At 43.4% G+C, this 20,701-nt stretch overlaps 1 protein-coding gene across 3 annotated transcripts in view; it reads left to right on the plus strand.

Annotated features, from left to right (window-relative positions):
* The window catches only part of ITGB1BP2 (integrin subunit beta 1 binding protein 2), a 63,447-nt gene that overhangs the window by 26,252 nt on the left and 16,494 nt on the right, over positions 1-20,701 (plus strand). The window contains exons 1-4 of one of the 3 annotated variants that reach the window (XM_056538837.1): positions 18,820-18,901; positions 19,933-20,145; positions 20,469-20,518; positions 20,604-20,660. In XM_056538837.1, the coding sequence (XP_056394812.1) occupies positions 20,034-20,145; positions 20,469-20,518; positions 20,604-20,660 (219 nt within the window). In that variant the 5' untranslated portion in view covers positions 18,820-18,901; positions 19,933-20,033. Of the gene's footprint in view, positions 1-18,819; positions 18,902-19,621; positions 19,712-19,932; positions 20,146-20,468; positions 20,519-20,603; positions 20,661-20,701 lie in introns of those variants that run through there. The other 2 variants (XM_056538836.1, XM_056538838.1) reach the window with 2 other exon arrangements.

Below are 20,701 nucleotides of genomic sequence, written 5' to 3' on the forward strand. Positions count from 1 at the left end.
GCACTTATCTATGGATCCATGCAGACTGCAGAGAGACACAGAGTCTGGTAAAATAAAGTGCATATAGTAAGCTTACCCATATTAAGCTGCAGAGCCCTGACCCCTACGATCGTTTCGGGATAAAGGGAAACCGAAAGGATCGTAGGGGTCAGGGCTCTGCAGCTTAACCCCTTAAGGACGCAGGACGTAAATGTACGTCCTGGTGAGGTGGTACTTAATGCACCAGGACGTACATTTACGTCCTGTGCATAACCGCGGGCATCGGAGCGATGCCCGTGTCATGCGCGGCTGATCCCGGCTGCTGATCGCAGCCAGGGACCCGCCGGCAATGGCCGATGCCCGCGATCTCGCGGGCGTCCGCCATTAACCCCTCAGGTGCCGGGATCAATACAGATCCCGGCATCTGCGACAGTGCGCGATTTGAATGAATGATCGGATCGCCTGCAGCGCTGCTGCGGGGATCCGATCATTCATAACGCCGCACGGAGGTCCCCTCTTCTTCCTCCGTCCGGCTTCCGGCATCTCCTGCTCTGGTCTGTGATCGAGCAGACCAGAGCAGAAGATCGCCGATAACACTGATCTGTTCTATGTCCTATACATAGAACAGATCAGTATTAGCAATCATGGTATTGCTATGAATAGTCCCCTATGGGGACTATTCAAGTGTAAAAAAAATGTAAAAAAATGTAAAAGTAAAAAAAAAGTGAAAAATCCCCTCCCCCAATAAAAAAGTAAAACGTCCATTTTTTCCTATTTTACCCCCAAAAAGCGTAATTTTTTTTTATAGACATATTTGGTATCGCCGCGTGTGTAAATGTCCGAACTATTAAAATAAAATGTTAATTATCCCGTATGGTGAACGGCGTGAACGGAAAAAAAAAAAGTCCAAAATTCCTACTTTTTTAATACATTTTATTAAAAAAAAAAATTATAAAAAATAAATTAACAGTTTTTTATATTCAAATGTGGTATCAAAAAAAAGTACAGATCATGGCGCAAAAAATGAGCCCCCATACCGCCGCTTATACGGAAAAATAAAAAAGTTATAGGTCATCAAAATAAAGGGATTATAAACTTACTAATTTGTGATTTTTTTTTAAGCGCAACAATAATATAAAAGTATGTAATAATGGGTATCATTTTAATCATATTGACCCTCAGAATAAATAACACACGTCATTTTTACCATAAATTGTACGGCGTGAAAACGAAACCTTCCAAAATTAGCAAAATTGCGTTTTTCGTTTTAATTTCCCCACAAAAATAGTGTTTTTTGGTTGCGCCATAGATTTTATGATATAATGAGTGATGTCATTACAAAGGACAACTGGTCGCACAAAAAACAAGCCCTCATACTAGTCTGTGGATGAAAATATAAAAGAGTTATGATTTTTAGAAGGCGAGGAGGAAAAAATTAAAACGTAAAAATTAAATTGTCCTTATGGCCAAAATGGGCTGAGTCCTTAAGGGGTTAATATGGGTAAGCTTACTATATGCACTTTATTTTACCAGTCTCTGTGTCTCTCTGCAGTCTGCATGGATCCATAGATAAGTGCTTGTGCTACTATTATATTGTCATACTATTATTGTTGTGGTCAGTGTATATTATAAATACCGTATATAGAGCACTTTAGTAGTAATAATTTATGTGCAGTGCAGTTCTCTTAGAGACTGAGATACCATATTGATTATTTTTTACACCATATTATATGTTAGCCCATTGCAGCTGGCAGTAGCCCTATTTTTTTGTACTGGAATCTAACCTTAATCCCATCTCCAATTATTGGCGTCTGTTTACATTGTTTTTTAAATTGTTTCAATAAAATCATGATTTTAATTAAGTTTGAACTCGATTTTCTCTTTGTGTACATGGTATTATGAGTTCTCCTGTATCTATGCAGGAATTAGTGTGCCCCCAACTGTATGCCATAGAGGCAAGGGGTGATCACACACGTTTTATGCTAGAACCTGTATTAATTATCTGGAGGGCTACAGTCTGAGACCACTATAGTGGTCTCTAAACTGTAACCCTCCAGATGTTGCAAAACTACAACTCCCAGCATGCCCAGAGAGCTGTTTAGGCTTACTGGGAGTTGCAGTTTTGCAACAGCTGGAGGTCTACAGTTTGAGACCACTGCAAAGTGATCTCTATACTGTGCACCTCCAGATCTTGCAAAACTACAACTCCCAACATGCCCACACAGCAGTTTGCTGTCTGGGCATGCTGGGATTTGTAGTTTTGCAACATCTGGAGGTCCACAGTTTGGAGACCACTGTGCAGTGGTCTCTAAACTATAGCTCTCCAGATGTTGCAAAACTGCAACTCCCAGCATGCCTAAACAGCAAACAGCTGTCTCTGCATGCTGGGAGTTGTAGTTGCGATCCCTCCAGCTGTTGCATAACTGCATCTCCCAGCATGCCTTTCGGTGATCAGTACATGCTGGGAGTTGAAGTTTTGCAACAGCTGGAGGCACACTGGTTGGAAAATACTGAGTTAGGTAACAGAACCTAACTGAAGGTTTTCCAACCAGTGTGCCTCCAGCTGTTGCAAAAGTACAACTCCCAGCATGCACGGTCTGTCAGTACATGCTGGGAGTTGTAGTTTTGAAACAGCTGGAGGTTTTCCCCCCAGGTGAACGTACAGGGTACATTCACACTGGCGGGTTTACAGTAAGTTTTCTGCTTCAAGTATAAGCTGCGGCAAATTTTTCGCCGCAGCGCAAACTCCTAGCGGTAAATTCACTGTAAACCTCCGCCAGTGTGAACGTACCCTAAAAACACTACACTACACTAACATATAATAAAGGGTAAAACACTAAATTTACACCCCCTTACACTGTCCCCCCAATAAAAATAAAAAACGTATTGTACGGCAGTGTTTCCAAAACAGAGCCTCCAGCTGTTGCAAAACAACAACTCACAGCATTTCCGGACAGCCACTGACTGTCCAGGCATGCTGGAAGTTTAGCAACAGCTGGAGGCACCCTGTTTGGGAATCACTGGCGTAGAATACCCCTATGAAAATTTGTCCGGAATTGAAGGCCACTTGTGTTTACAAAGCCCCTATGGTACCAGAACAATGGACCCCCCCCCATATGTGACTCCATTTTGGAAACTACACCCCTCATGTAATGTAATAAGGGGTACAGTGAGCATTTACGCCCCACAGGTGTCTGACAGATTTTTGGAACAGGGATCCGTGAAAATGAAAAATTTAATTTTCCATTTGCACAGCCGACTGTTCCAAAGATCTGTCAAAGGCCAGTAGGGTGTAAATGCTCACTGCACCACTTATTAAATTCTGTGAGGGGTGTAGTTTCCAAAATAGGGTCACATGTGGGGGGGTCCACTGTTCTGGCACCACGGGGGGGGGTTTGTAAATGCACATGGCCCCTGACTACCATTCCAAACGAATTCTCTTTCCAAAAGATCAATGGTGCTCCTCCTCTTTTGAGCATTGTAGTTCACCCGTAGTGCACTTCAGGTCAACTTATGGGGTACCTCCATACTCAGAAGAGATGGGGTTACAAATTTTGAGGGGTATTTTCTGCTATTAACCCTTGCAAAACTTTGAAATTTGGGGGGAAACACACATTTTAGTGAAAAAAAATATATATTTTTTTTTACATATGCAAAAGTCGTGAAATCCCTGTGGGGTATTAAGGCTCACTTTATTCCTTGTTACATTCCTCAAGGGGTCTAGCTTCCAACATGGAATACCATGTGTTTTTTTTTTTTTTTTTTTTTGCTGTTCTGGCACCATAGGGGCTTCCTAAATGTGACAAGCCCCCCGAGCAAAATTTGCTCTCAAAAAGCCAAATATCACTCCTTCTCTTCTGAGCATTGTAGTTCGCTCGTAGTGCACTTCAGGCCAACTTATGGGGTACCTCCATACTCAGAAGAGATGGGGTTACAAATTTTGGGGGGTATTTTCTGCTATTAACCCTTGCAAAAATGTGAAATTTGGCTGGGAAACACACATTTTAGTGATTTTTTTTTTTTCACATATGCAAAAGTTGTGAAACACCTGTGGGGTATTAAGGCTCACTTTATGCCTTGTTATGTTCCCCAAGGGGTCTAGTTTCCAAAATGGTATGCCATGTGTTTTTTTTTTGCTGTTCTGGCACCATAGGGGCTTCCTAAATGCAACATGCCCCCCAAAAACCATTTCTGAAAAACGTACTCTCCAAAATCCCCTTGTCGCTCCTTCGCTTCTGAGCCCTCTACTGTGCCTGCCGAACAATTTACATAGACATATGAGGTATGTTCTTACTCTAGAGAAATTGGGCTACAAATATAAGTATACATTTTCTCCTTTTACCCCTCATAAAAATTCAAAAATTGGGTTTACAAGGACATGCGAGTGTAAAAAATTAAGATTTAGAATTTTCTCCTTCACTTTGCTGCTATTCCTGTGAAACACTTAAAGGGTTAAAACACTTACTGATTGTCATTTTGAATACTTTGGCGCAAAAAATGAGCCCCCATACCGCCGCTTATACGGAAAAATAAAAAAGTTATAGGTCATCAAAATAAAGGGATTATAAACTTACTAATTTGTGATTTTTTTTTAAGCGCAACAATAATATAAAAGTATGTAATAATGGGTATCATTTTAATCATATTGACCCTCAGAATAAATAACACACGTCATTTTTACCATAAATTGTACGGCGTGAAAACGAAACCTTCCAAAATTAGCAAAATTGCGTTTTTCGTTTTAATTTCCCCACAAAAATAGTGTTTTTTGGTTGCGCCATAGATTTTATGATATAATGAGTGATGTCATTACAAAGGACAACTGGTCGCACAAAAAACAAGCCCTCATACTAGTCTGTGGATGAAAATATAAAAGAGTTATGATTTTTAGAAGGCGAGGAGGAAAAAATTAAAACGTAAAAATTAAATTGTCCTTATGGCCAAAATGGGCTGAGTCCTTAAGGGGTTAATATGGGTAAGCTTACTATATGCACTTTATTTTACCAGTCTCTGTGTCTCTCTGCAGTCTGCATGGATCCATAGATAAGTGCTTGTGCTACTATTATATTGTCATACTATTATTGTTGTGGTCAGTGTATATTATAAATACCGTATATAGAGCACTTTAGTAGTAATAATTTATGTGCAGTGCAGTTCTCTTAGAGACTGAGATACCATATTGATTATTTTTTACACCATATTATATGTTAGCCCATTGCAGCTGGCAGTAGCCCTATTTTTTTGTACTGGAATCTAACCTTAATCCCATCTCCAATTATTGGCGTCTGTTTACATTGTTTTTTAAATTGTTTCAATAAAATCATGATTTTAATTAAGTTTGAACTCGATTTTCTCTTTGTGTACATGGTATTATGAGTTCTCCTGTATCTATGCAGGAATTAGTGTGCCCCCAACTGTATGCCATAGAGGCAAGGGGTGATCACACACGTTTTATGCTAGAACCTGTATTAATTATCTGGAGGGCTACAGTCTGAGACCACTATAGTGGTCTCTAAACTGTAACCCTCCAGATGTTGCAAAACTACAACTCCCAGCATGCCCAGAGAGCTGTTTAGGCTTACTGGGAGTTGCAGTTTTGCAACAGCTGGAGGTCTACAGTTTGAGACCACTGCAAAGTGATCTCTATACTGTGCACCTCCAGATCTTGCAAAACTACAACTCCCAACATGCCCACACAGCAGTTTGCTGTCTGGGCATGCTGGGATTTGTAGTTTTGCAACATCTGGAGGTCCACAGTTTGGAGACCACTGTGCAGTGGTCTCTAAACTATAGCTCTCCAGATGTTGCAAAACTGCAACTCCCAGCATGCCTAAACAGCAAACAGCTGTCTCTGCATGCTGGGAGTTGTAGTTGCGATCCCTCCAGCTGTTGCATAACTGCATCTCCCAGCATGCCTTTCGGTGATCAGTACATGCTGGGAGTTGAAGTTTTGCAACAGCTGGAGGCACACTGGTTGGAAAATACTGAGTTAGGTAACAGAACCTAACTGAAGGTTTTCCAACCAGTGTGCCTCCAGCTGTTGCAAAAGTACAACTCCCAGCATGCACGGTCTGTCAGTACATGCTGGGAGTTGTAGTTTTGAAACAGCTGGAGGTTTTCCCCCCAGGTGAACGTACAGGGTACATTCACACTGGCGGGTTTACAGTAAGTTTTCTGCTTCAAGTATAAGCTGCGGCAAATTTTTCGCCGCAGCGCAAACTCCTAGCGGTAAATTCACTGTAAACCTCCGCCAGTGTGAACGTACCCTAAAAACACTACACTACACTAACATATAATAAAGGGTAAAACACTAAATTTACACCCCCTTACACTGTCCCCCCAATAAAAATAAAAAACGTATTGTACGGCAGTGTTTCCAAAACAGAGCCTCCAGCTGTTGCAAAACAACAACTCACAGCATTTCCGGACAGCCACTGACTGTCCAGGCATGCTGGAAGTTTAGCAACAGCTGGAGGCACCCTGTTTGGGAATCACTGGCGTAGAATACCCCTATGAAAATTTGTCCGGAATTGAAGGCCACTTGTGTTTACAAAGCCCCTATGGTACCAGAACAATGGACCCCCCCCCATATGTGACTCCATTTTGGAAACTACACCCCTCATGTAATGTAATAAGGGGTACAGTGAGCATTTACGCCCCACAGGTGTCTGACAGATTTTTGGAACAGGGATCCGTGAAAATGAAAAATTTAATTTTCCATTTGCACAGCCGACTGTTCCAAAGATCTGTCAAAGGCCAGTAGGGTGTAAATGCTCACTGCACCACTTATTAAATTCTGTGAGGGGTGTAGTTTCCAAAATAGGGTCACATGTGGGGGGGTCCACTGTTCTGGCACCACGGGGGGGGTTTGTAAATGCACATGGCCCCTGACTACCATTCCAAACGAATTCTCTTTCCAAAAGATCAATGGTGCTCCTCCTCTTTTGAGCATTGTAGTTCACCCGTAGTGCACTTCAGGTCAACTTATGGGGTACCTCCATACTCAGAAGAGATGGGGTTACAAATTTTGAGGGGTATTTTCTGCTATTAACCCTTGCAAAACTTTGAAATTTGGGGGGAAACACACATTTTAGTGAAAAAAAATATATATTTTTTTTTACATATGCAAAAGTCGTGAAATCCCTGTGGGGTATTAAGGCTCACTTTATTCCTTGTTACATTCCTCAAGGGGTCTAGCTTCCAACATGGAATACCATGTGTTTTTTTTTTTTTTTTTTTTTTGCTGTTCTGGCACCATAGGGGCTTCCTAAATGTGACAAGCCCCCCGAGCAAAATTTGCTCTCAAAAAGCCAAATATCACTCCTTCTCTTCTGAGCATTGTAGTTCGCTCGTAGTGCACTTCAGGCCAACTTATGGGGTACCTCCATACTCAGAAGAGATGGGGTTACAAATTTTGGGGGGTATTTTCTGCTATTAACCCTTGCAAAAATGTGAAATTTGGCTGGGAAACACACATTTTAGTGATTTTTTTTTTTTCACATATGCAAAAGTTGTGAAACACCTGTGGGGTATTAAGGCTCACTTTATGCCTTGTTATGTTCCCCAAGGGGTCTAGTTTCCAAAATGGTATGCCATGTGTTTTTTTTTTGCTGTTCTGGCACCATAGGGGCTTCCTAAATGCAACATGCCCCCCAAAAACCATTTCTGAAAAACGTACTCTCCAAAATCCCCTTGTCGCTCCTTCGCTTCTGAGCCCTCTACTGTGCCTGCCGAACAATTTACATAGACATATGAGGTATGTTCTTACTCTAGAGAAATTGGGCTACAAATATAAGTATACATTTTCTCCTTTTACCCCTCATAAAAATTCAAAAATTGGGTTTACAAGAACATGCGAGTGTAAAAAATTAAGATTTAGAATTTTCTCCTTCACTTTGCTGCTATTCCTGTGAAACACTTAAAGGGTTAAAACACTTACTGATTGTCATTTTGAATACTTTGGGGGGTGCAGTTTTTATAATGAGGTCATTTGTGGGGTATTTCTAATATAAAGACCCTTCAAATCCACTTCAAACCTGAACTGGTCCCTGAAAAAAAGCGAGGTTCAAAATTTTGTGAAAAATTGGAAAATTGCTGCTGAACTTTGAAGCCCTCTGGTGTCTTCCAAAACTAAAAACACGTCAATTTTATAATGCAAACATAAAGTAGACATTATTGGAAATGTGAATTTAAAAAAAATTATTTTGAATATCCATTTTCCTTACAAGCAGAAAGCTTCAAAGTTAGAAAAATGCTACATTTTCTAATTTTTCATCAAATTTTGGGAGTTTTCACCAAGAAAGGATGCAAGTTACCACAAAATGTTATCACTATGTTAAAGTAGAATATGTCATGAAAAAACTATCTCGGAATCAGAATGATAACTAAAAGCATTCCAGAGTCATTAATGTTTAAAGTGACAGTGGTCAGATGTGCAAAAAACGCTCTGGTCCTAAGGTGTAAAATGGCCTGGTCCTTAAGGAGTTAATATATGGGATCATCTGCCCATGCAGAAAAATGTACATTGGCCATACAAAAAGAATGCTAAAAGAACGAATTAGGGAACATATATACAATATAGAGAGGAATTTCCAGGAACACCCTCTCTCCAAACACTATACTGAGCACCATAAGCGGTGTTTGAACGATCTAAATTCTTTGGGATCGAGGAAGTAAAATCTCCATCTCTCCGATGTTTTTTTTTATCTCCCAAATGTCACACGCGGAAAGCAAACAGATTTTTTTATTTGACACGATTGTCCCTCGGTTACTCAACGTGGAATTTGAATTATTTGCATTCTTGAAATAAAGCCACACTGTCAGTAATGGACATGGTAAAAAGCATGGATGGATTCTAGCAAACAAAACATAATACTTTCACACTCAGCAGTATAGTGGTTAAGAATGTATCAGATCACATAAACTGTAAATTTTCATAGCCCCATAGCTGCAGTGTTCCGGGCTAATGAATGAATGAAAAGATTAAAGAAAACCGAAATATCAGATGGGTGCAAATAAATCATAATATAGCCCGTTAGCATTCACATGGTAGCGACGGTCCAATAAGGTGGAGAGCCAGAAGCCATCCTGCTGCTGAATGGTGACAATTCGGCAGTCACTACGCATGCAAGTGAGCATGCATTGTGACATTTGTGCAAGTGACTTGGAGAGAATCTGTCTCCATCTCCACTGCATACAATGTGTCTAAGTCCTCTGTTTCGCCTTCCTCATAACCTTCTAGCTCCTCTGGCTACTCCTCCTCTCCTGTCAAATGACTAGAAAAAACGCCCCCATTTGGCAAAACCTAAACTGTGCTCCACTGTGCCCCTCCCACTCCTCCTACAGTTCAGCCCCCGCAGGGCTCATGTGGCCCTGAGATGTAGGTGCCACATCTCCCTTCCCCTGACCAGCCATCATTTCCAACACATGTTGTAGGAAAAGGAAGCAGTGGAATGACGTTGTTCATCCCGTAATCCTGGCGACTTACTAATAATGTGGCTTGCTCAAAGGGCCTGAGCAAACGGAAGGTGTCACTAATGAGCTGCCACTGGTTCACAATGAAGTTACACAGAGGTGTACCCCTATCAGGCCCTATCATCAAGAAATCAGTAATGGCTTTTCTCAGTTCTTATAGTCGATCCAACATATGGAGGGTGGAATTGTAACATGTGGCAACGTCACAAATCAGACTGTTATGACGCTGCAGCTCAAGGAGGGTGTGCTTTTCTGTGTGCGAGTGGCTGGAGTGCATGCAAAGTTTTCTTACCATTGTTAGAATGTCTTGCAAATGGGGGGAACACTTCAGGTACCCCTTGACAACCAGATAGAACACGTGTGCCATGCAGGGCGCGTGGCTCAGCCTTCCCTGTCGCAGCACAGACAAGATGTTCTTCCTGTTGTCAGTCACCATGGTTCCCATTACCAGTTTTTGTGGAGTAAGCCATGCTCCGATTTCTTAATGAATGACTTTTAGCAGTTCCTCCCCTGTGTGACTCTGTTCGCTAAGGCAAACCATGTGAAGAACAGCGTGATACTGGCGTGCCTTGCACACATGGTATGCTGAAGGGGCAATGAGACTTGTCTGGGCAGTGGAGACTGAGATATGGTTGAGGATGAGGAGGGCGAGTCGCACACTGTCACAGGACCAACTGCCTGAAAGCATGGAGGAGGAAGCAGTGTGACCTGTCCAAATTGGTGTTGTGGCTGTGCAGGAACCACATTCACCCAGTGAGCCGTAAAGGACATGTATTATCCCTCACCATAGTTACAGCTCAACATCGGCGCTGCCATGCACTTTAGTACACACTGACAGGCTTAAGAACTGTCCCACCTTCTCTTCCACAAAATTGTGCAGGGCTGGTACTGCCTTCTTCGCAAAGAAATGACTGCTTGGTACTCTCCACCTCAGCTCGGCACAAGCCGTCAGTTCTCTGAAAGGTGTAGATTTCACCACTTGAAAAGGGAGTGACTGCAGCACCAGCAACTTGGACAGGAGCACATTCAGCTTCTGCGCGTTGAGTGGGCGCATACTGTTGTCTCTTGGACATGGCTTCACCGATGGATTGTTGGCAGAATGACTGACTAAAAGTAGGAGGAGCAGGAGAATCTGGAGCGACAGAAGGAGAGTATGACACACAGCTCCCTTCGGCTGAGGTGGTGGAGCCTTGACTGGCTGAAACAGGGAGCGGTGTGCCACTGGGTGATGCAGCAGGCTGGACCACTACATCGGAGCCATGCTTCTCCCAGGCTACTTTATGGTGGTGCAGCATATGTTGACACAGGGCCGTAGTGCCAACATTGGGACCCTGGCCACGCTTCACCTTCTGCCAACATATCTTTGGCCATGTTAACCTCCTCCGGATGCTTGATGAAAAACTGCCACACCGCTGAGTAGCTGATTTTCCCAGTCCGCACTTATTGACTGCTACTGCCACTGTCTCCAGGAACCCCTGTTCCACTACCTCCCGGGAGGCTGCCGCGAAGCAGATGGTCTCCCCCGGGCACGTTTGGCTCCAGAATTTCCACTTCTGCCAACCATGCTACCACCTTGCTGGCTCAGGTGCTGCCTCACGGCAAACCTGCAACCCTCTTCTTCTCATGATGATGATGAAGCACCTTGTGCACCCGGCTCCCAATTGTGACAGGCTAAATCCTCAACAAGTGTCTGCACGTCACTGATGTCCTCCTCAGGTTTCTCAACAGTGTCTGCTTCAGGACCTTGAACGCTGGCAACACCACCTCCCACGTCGCTCTCCTCATCACAACTTGCCCATCTAGCGGAGGAAGCGGTGGATGTCTCCTCCACTTCTTGCCTGGGCAGTAGCTTCTGAATGTCCTCTAGTAGATCGTCCCCACTGAATAGTGGAGCTGAACCCACAGCATAAGATACTACTTTAGGGGAGGGAACAGCATAGGACAGAGGCAATGGGAGGACAGGGACTGCTCCCGGGCCATGTCAACTGAGGGTTGTGTCTGAGGACCCCACCGACTATTGACTGGGGGTATCAGATGTCACTTGTGATGAAGTGGATGACTGTGTTAACCAATCGATGACGGCAGATGGGTTGCTGGTCAAGACACGACTGCTAGCAGATACCGGGAGCTCAGGCCTCTTGCTGTGACTCCTGCTGCCACTCGTCCCTAGTCTGCTATGACATCTGCCTGCACCTGATGAATTTAGGCCTCTGCCACTCCTCTGAGCATGTCCTGGAACTTCTCTGCCTGACATACTTAATGCGTATATGAGGGGAGTACAACACGCTTCACTACACTTAAAACAGTATTTGTCTAGAACAGCAGCATGTGAGTACCTTTGCCTGGACTTTAACAGTATGTAGGCCCTTGACAGATTAACAGGTACAAAATAGTACAATACTTAGATGTATGTATGTGGTATGCACTTATGAGGGCAGAAAAATGCGCTACAGTACGCTTTAAAAAAACTTATTTTTGCACAACACCAGCAGTACACAGTCGCTGTGTACTAAACCCAAAACTGCACTCTCTCAAAGACTATTAGGAAAGGACTGCTGGGTATTATACCATCTACAGACTAGTATAACCAGCAAACCATTTGTTGTGGGACAAAAAAAAAAAAAAAAGATAGAACTGCACTGAAAAATTATTCCTCCATCCTCTTATGGTTCATCAAGATGAGCCAGCTTGTTGAAATGTATGAGGCAACACAGCTCTCTGCCCCTCTCTGTAATACAATGCTGTAGAAAGTGACTGGGAGGTTAATTACTGCAGTAAAAAATATTTTCTGTGCAAAAACGCACTCCTCTTTCTCCACCAGGACACTGATGTAACTAGGAGGTGAAACGCTGCTGGAAAAAGCTTTTCTGTGTGACGCACACACAGGACGTCCGTCCTATCTCTCTCCAGTGAAAGGATGAAGTGACGATCCGAAATATGGCTGTCGATTATATAGGGCTGTGACATCACAGGGGTGACTGGCTTCTGATCCTGCATGTGATTCAGGATCATCCTGCCTACCCGCCTTCTCGCCTTGCCTTCCCGCTTTCCCAGAGTTCTTTGCCCCATGTCCTCACATGTGGATCTGCCATATTGGATGCCCTGGAGCCTGGACGCACTAAATGGAGTTTAATGAAGTGATTCGCGCAATAGAATCGCTGCAATTTTCGCATTCGTTGTGAATCAAACTTTTCATGAAATAAGTAACGAATTTTGATTCGTCCACTTTGATTAGCCCATCTCTAGTGACATCCAGCGGGTGTTGGTAATGGTCAGGTGTGTCTCCTGCAGGCAAACAATTAAGGGATTGTACTTACGGATAGTGGCATATACCAGGCAGCCAAGGCCTCGTACATTCCACGAGAGGCACTTCACAGTAGCCATGGGACCAACATGGAAAGGAACTGCAGGAGAGACAAAATAGGTAAGCGAGTGCATAGAGTCCATCCAGGAGGGAGAATAAAGAAAGAAGGACCTGAAGACGAGGGAGTGCATAGGACAGGACAAGGACAAAACAAAAAGGAACCAACATAAAACGAATAAACATGTTCATTGTGGCAGAGTCCATAGACTGTGACGGTGGAATCAATAGGTACGGTGGGAGTCCGTGCATCAGGTATAAAGGACTACAGTACTCGTGTAGATCTGGTGCCTGAGGACTTTAACATAGGAAGAAACTCCCTGAGGAAATGCAAACAGTGCTAGAGGAGCCAAGACACAATCCACCTGCGAGCTTAATAGCCATAATCCCAACCCGGTAGAGAAACAGGAGGAGTGAGGAGAGAGAGGCCATCAAGATGAGGAGAGGGAGAGAATAGATTGGGGGAGGAGATGAAGGGGAAAAAGTTAAATCAGAAAGAAGGAAGGAAGAGAGGGGGGAAAGAAAGGAGAAGCACGGGGGAGAGTGAAAACAAGAGGGGAAAGAAGGGAACAACATGAGCAACACCGCATAAAGAAGCTACACATGGTCATATATATATATATATATATATATATATATATATATATATTTATATAGCAACAGAAGAATGCAGCAGCACACTGCCAGCACAAAGATATAGGTGCAACATGAATATGCAGTTAAAACATGGAGAGCTATACAGCTATGGTGTAATAGATGCAAATGTGAAACTATGAAATAGTGAGGCACTTAGCTCGCAAATTTGTCTCCGCCGGCGGTCAAATAGCTTGGACCGTCCCACCATAAGGTAGCCTCCTGGGACGGACCCTACACTGTGAATATGCCTCTGTGTGAACAATTCAGTAAGCATGGCAGGATCTGGAACATCCAAGCCACCTTATATACACACCTGATAGAGGTGGGTGGGGTGCAAGGCCAACATGGAGGTAGCCACTCCCCCGTATGTGCAATACAGACAAAGAATAAGTCAGCCAGCACTTTAGTTGATACCAAACTATTATATGGACCTGGCCTACAGGTGCACGCTACTAGGCTAGATATACAGCAACAGAAGAATGTATATCTAGCCTAGTAGCGTGCACCTGTAGGCCAGGTCCATATAATAGTTTGGTATCAACTAAAGTGCTGGCTGACTTATTCTTTGTCTGTATTGCACATACGGGGGAGTGGCTACCTCCATGTTGGCCTTGCACCCCACCCACCTCTATCAGGTGTGTATATAAGGTGGCTTGGATGTTCCAGATCCTGCCATGCTTACTGAATTGTTCACACAGAGGCATATTCACAGTGTAGGGTCCGTCCCAGGAGGCTACCTTATCGCGGTGGGACGGTCCAAACTATTTGACCGCCGGCGGAGACAAATTTGCGAGCTAAGTGCCTCACTATTTCATAGTTTCACATTTGCATCTATTACACCATAGCTGTATAGCTCTCCATGTTTTAACTGCATATTCATGTTGCACCTATATCTTTGTGCTGGCAGTGTGCTGCTGCATTCTTCTGTTGCTGTATATCTAGCCTAGTAGCGTGCACCTGTAGGCCAGGTCCATATAATAGTTTGGTATCAACTAAAGGTTTGGCTGACTTATTCTTTGTCTATATATTTTTATATATATATATATATATATATATATATATATATATATATATATATATATATATATATATAAAACTCAACGTGTGTGTGTGTGTGTATGTATGTATGTATGTATGTGTGTATGTTCCAGCATCACGTCCAAATGGCTAAAGATATTAACCTGAAACTTGGCACACATGTTACTTATGTCAACAACAAACATAGGATAGGTGATTTAACCCTTACTCACCCCCATTTTCCAGGGGCGGGGTTTATGTTTAAAGTCCCATACAAGTCAATGGGAAATATGTTGCTGCATAACTTCCAAACGGCTGGAGATATTTCGATAATACTTGGTCACATGTTACTTATATGTCCACTTAAAATATAGGATAGTTGATTTAACCCTTAACTACCCCCATTTGTGAGGGTCGGGGTTTTTGTTTAAAGTCCCATGCAAATCAATAGGAAATATATATTCCCACATAACTTCCGTACAACTGGAGATATTTCAATAATACCTGGTACACATATTACCGGTCGGGATAGGAAGTCGGGATAGGAGGATGGGATAGGAGGATGGGATAGGAGGACCGGGATAGGAGGACCAGGATAGGAGGTCGGGATAGGAGGTAGAGATAGGAGGTCAGGATAGGGGGATGGGATAGAGGGACGGGATAGGAGGACGGGATAGGAGGTCGAGACAGGAGGTCAAGACAGGAGGTCAAGACAGGAGGTCGAGACAGGAGGTTGGGATAGATGGACTGGATAGGAGGACAGGATAGGAGGTTGAGATAGGAGAACGAGATATGAGGATGGGATAGGAGGATGGGATATGAGGTCGGGATAGGAGGACTGGATAGGAGGTCGGGATAGGAGGATGGCATATGAGGTTGAGATATGATGATGGGATAGGAGGTCGGGCTATGAGGACAGGATATGAGGTCGAGATATGATGACTGGATAGTAGGTCGGGATAGGAGGTCGAGATAGATGGACTGGATAGGAGGACGGAATAGGAGGTCGAGACAGGAGGACAGGATAGGAGGTTGAGATAGGAGGACGGGATATGAGGTCGAGATAGGAGGAAGGGATATGAGGACAGGATAGGAGGATGGGATATAGGAGGTCAAGATAGGAGGTCGAGAAAGAAGGATGAGAGAAAGGTGGGGATAGAAGGAGTGGATAGGAGGTCGGGATATGGGGTTGGGATATGACAACAATATATGAGGACAGGATGTGAAGTCAAAAGCTTCCTTCTTTGTTTATTTTCCTCCCCAACAAGGATTAGGAAGGAAAAACCGGGCAACACCGGGTATTCAGCTAGTATAATATAAAACTCAATGTGTGTGTATGTATGTTCCAGCATCACGTCCAAATGGCTAAAGATATTAACATGAAACTTGGCACACATGTTACTTATATGTCAACAACAAACATAGGCTAGGTGATTTAACCCTTACTTACCCCCATTTGCCAGGGTCGGGGTTTTTGTTTAAAGTCCCATACAAGTCTATGGGAAATATGTTACTGCATATCTTCCAAACGGCTGGAGATATTTCGATAATACTTGGTCACATGTTACTTATATGTCCACTTAAAATACAGGATAGTTAATTTAACCCTTAACTACCCCCATTTGTGAGGGTCGGGGTTTTTGTTTAAAGTCCCATGCAAATCAATAGGAAATATATATTCCCACATAACTTCCGTACAGCTGGAGATATTTCAATAATACCTGGTACACATATTACCGGTCAGGATAGGAAGTCGGGATAGGAGGATGGGATAGGAGGACCGGGATAGGAGGGAAAGGAAAAACTGGGCAACGCCGGGTACTCAGTTAATGTAGTATACAATCAACACATAGGAGCAATAATAAGGGGAGAAGTGGGGGCCAGCCCACATGTACATAGGGGGGACCGGGGAAGTATGGTTTAAGACTGGAAGAGTAGGGGACACATGTGGTGGAGCAAAAATGTATGACCACGGGGTCACAGCAGTCAATGACTGTCCAGCGCCAAATACATCCAGTCCATGGGCAGCTGTGGAATGAGCGAAAGTCCAGGTAGTAATATGGAGTGAATGACCAAGGGATGAGGGTGAAGGAAAGCAGAAAAAATTAGAAACCTGAAAGAGAAGAGATTATAGAAACAAAACAGCAAAAGAAAACATATACCTATCACAGTAGGGCCAACATCCCCAGGCCACAGAACCCAACTACCGCCAACCCAAAATAGGAGCAGTGCCAGCCGACTACAGGGTAAGGACTAGACAATCAAAATACGAACCCCACCACAGACTCCCGCACCCACCCCCAACCCTCTGACCCCACATATGAAACAACCTGCTAAACTAAGGAACAAAAATCTGCCAGCACTGATATAAAGAGCACATTGTGGAGAATAAATGCCCAGCAGAACAAATAAACAGACCGCATTGAGTCTGAGCAGCTTCAGAGACCCAAAACAGAAATAGAGCCATGGAAATGAAGAGAAGTCTCTCAGGAAGCTGCAGGATCAGGAGTGGAGGGTCCACGGGAAGGCACCTCGGACCACTTCTCCCAAGTAGGTGGATCTACTAAGCTGAATGGTGCTGGCCAATCAGGAAGGGACAACATTGGGCAATGTAGCAAGGAACCTCAGAAGGTCCCTGAGATGGCGAAATACAGCTGTCTTGCCATGGAAATGCACCAACAACTGGAAGGGGAATACCCATCTGAAAGACATCTCACGGTCTCGGAGCAGTTCCAGTAAGGTTTTCAAGGCTCAGTGCAGCTGTAAAGTGCACCGAGAAAGATCAGGTAAAAGAGTGATGCTGGCCCCATCCAAAGAGACCGGCCCATGATCTCTGGCAGCAGTCATAATCTTATTTTTCTCCTTATAAAAATGCACCCAGCTTATAACCTCACGTGGTGGAGCATTATCCGGAGCGGTGGATACAGTCCAATTCAAATGTAGTCTGCTCCTCAGACCCCAGTAGAATAGCAAAGATTTTCTGCGCTGTGAGATCTAAATTGGTCGGGAGGATAGACTCATGGATGCCACAGAGCCGTATATTATTCCACCCATGGCGATTTTCAATATCCTCTTGAATATAGAGAAGATCATGAATCTTGGCAGAATGCTCCTGCAGCACTTCATGGTGAAGATCTAATCTGTCATGCAGCACTTATTGTTTCTTATCTAGCTCTTCCTTGTGCTAACCCAAATGGTGCATTTCCCCATTAAGAGAATGCACCTTTCTCTTGTAGCTAATTTCCAGCCTAGAGCTTTAATGTAGGATTTTAAGTCCCACTCACCCTCTTCCTCAGAGTCCTCACAGACCGATCCCTGGGATGCATGAGAGAGTGGTGGAGAGGTGGGAGTGCTGCAGCCAGCCTGCCACTGAGAGGACCTTGCTCTGGCCGGCATCGCCATCTTGGAAATTGCAGGCCCACGCTCCACACTTGCCTGGCTGCTGAAGAACTGAGTGATGGAGCCGGGATTACTGGCTGAGGAAAAGATGGGCAAACGGCAGTAAACCTCATCTAGAGACAGTGACCCTTTTCATGCAGAGCTTCTCCTACTCTTTATTGTCCAACACAAAATATACAAGTGTATTTTCACTGGCACAAGGTAAAACAAAATCTGCTTGTCTAAGCACTAAATACACCTTATCGATTTGGGGGGGGGGAGGGATTGACTTGCTTGATATTTGTCTCCATTGATGCCTTTTAGGGTGCGTTCCCGCCTGGCATATACGCAGCGTATTTCACGCTGCGCAAAATTTGTGACAGCAGCGGGAAATACACTACATATTCCTCGCTCACTATACACACAGGGCTTTCCGGTGGCAGCCGTGTGTGTGTGTGTAGAGGGTTTTGGAGGCGGGGCCGTGTGCCGACGTGACTGTGAGGCGTGGCTCCGCCTCCAAAACGCACTACACACATAGGGCTGCCGCTGCAAAGTCCTGTGTGTATAGTGAGCGAGGTATATGCAGCGTATTTCCCGCTGCTGTCACAAATACGCCAGGATAGAACGCACCCTTAAAGGCATCAATAAAGACAATAAAGATTAGGAGTAGCTCTGCATGAAATGTGTCACTGTCTCTAGATGATGTTTACTGCTGTTTGCCCATCTTTTCCTAGCTAAAGGCCCACACTGGCTGTAGACTGTGTTACATGTTTGCATTCTACATACTCTGAATCCAAACCTAAACACTCTGCAATTATAAAATTGTAATTTGTGTACGTTTGGAAACCCAGGGGAGTTGATTTACAGATTAAAGGAGTTCTCAGATTACTTTAAGAAACAGACAGGTGTATTAGAGCTGTAAAATACTAAACTGTAAGGTACTTACCTTGCCTGCTCCAGTGCTCTGCTGATGTGTTCAGAATGTAATCAGCAGTGCAGGAAGAGCGTGTCATCAAGGAAGGTAAACCTAGACAGTGGGAGGCCTGAGTGAGCAGGGTGAGTACATTACATTTTAGTATTTTATATATCTACCATACACCGGTCAGTTTTTGAAATCTGACATATTAGCAGCTAAATAGGAGTAAAAAGGAATCAGTGGCTACATATGGATTCTCAACAGGCTTCCAGGTATAAGTTTTTATTATCTTCAGTCTTTTCCAGCTCTGAGATATACATTTGTTAAAATTACCATTTCTGTCCAGGTGCTCAAAATCCCAAAATAATTCCTTTGGGATTCCAAGTGCCTAGACTGAAAAGGTCATTTTCTTCATTTTTGCTTTGGAAATTAAGGGATCCTAAATATGATGATCCTGCATTTTAATCCAACATTATCCATTTTGTTGGCTTCAACATTCAATTCTGTATCAGACTGCATCCAGAACTTCCAGAGGAATTCTTTGTTTATAAAAGGGAACCTTAATTTGCTATAAGCATTTTACGATATAGCCCCCAATACAGTTCTATTTTGTATACCATATTATAGGTCAGACACTGAGCATGTGAGACTTTATGCTATTGCTTTTGTTTTTCTAGCCTGTTATTGTTCATATGCCATCTTATTTTCTACCATCTACTGGGTGTTTCTCCCTCTGATTCTTTTTTTTTATTACTCTAGATCTTTCTGGTCTTTCCTTTGCAGCTTGGCTTCAGTCTTCTTTCCTGTCACCTGTCACAGCTGCTAACATTCTTCTTTCCATCTTTGGTGTTGGGCTGGCACCACTGAGTCTAAAGATAGAGCCACATGTCTGGCCTCCACAGTCAGGACTCTCTTAGCTTGGGCTGCACTTACACTGCTACAGTTCTAAGGTAACAATTGCCTTTCAGTGGCACAATTCCTTTTGTTATTTGTCTTTCCTTATGTTTTCTGTCCTCTTCTAGTCTCCCTACTGTTTAGTCCTATAGGACCTGTGTTCTAACACATCCTTGCAGTTTTGTATGAACACTAAACTGATTTCTAAGTAGTTACCACTACATGCCCTATATCTTTACCAAACGGCCTGTTTGATCCTGATCTTTCTTTTTTACAGCTGGATTTGGAGTCTTCTCTTCTTCAACAGCTTATAGCAGCATTTCTTCTTTCTAGTATAATAAAAGATATATTCAGAAATATAGGTATATTCCTGACAATATGAGCTGTCAGGGCAGTAGTCTGAATAACACACAGGACACACTGGATAAGTCTTTGCTCTGTTATAACAAAGGATGTGGGCAACGATTCCTCTCTGAGAGTAACACTGCAGGTTAGTGGTTTTTTTATTTATTTTTTTAAATCTTTAGTGTATGCACATTGGGGGAGATTTATCAAAGCCTGTCCAAAAGAAGTTGCCCATAGCAACCAATCAGATCACTTCTTTCATTTTTAACAAGGCCTCTGTAAAATGAAAGAAGCGATTTGATTGGTTGCTATGGGCAACTCAGCTACTTTTCCTCTGGACAGGTTTTGATAAACCCCCCCCTCCATTATGTGTAATATGTGTGGAAGAAGAATATGTCTAGGATAGTAAGGTAGGTTTAGTCAGGTACCACACAGGAAGTACTCAGTATAAATCTTTCTTTTCTCCAGATTCTTGTCTCTTCCATCCAGGATACCCTATTTTTCATGATGCATTGAAGGTGGGTCCCAAATATATTCAATCATGTAATACAAAACCTGTGCATTTGTCTCTTTTTACCATCTACATTGTCTTCCTCCTCTCAGGGCTGGTCTTGCTGTAGGAAGCGCACAACAGACTTCTCTGAATTTCTCGCTATAAAGGTAAGGCATCCGTTTCTGTTCATTTCAGCATACATACCTTA

This window comes from Hyla sarda, chromosome 9, assembly GCF_029499605.1.
Source record: "Hyla sarda isolate aHylSar1 chromosome 9, aHylSar1.hap1, whole genome shotgun sequence".
Classification (NCBI taxonomy): domain Eukaryota; kingdom Metazoa; phylum Chordata; class Amphibia; order Anura; family Hylidae; genus Hyla; species Hyla sarda.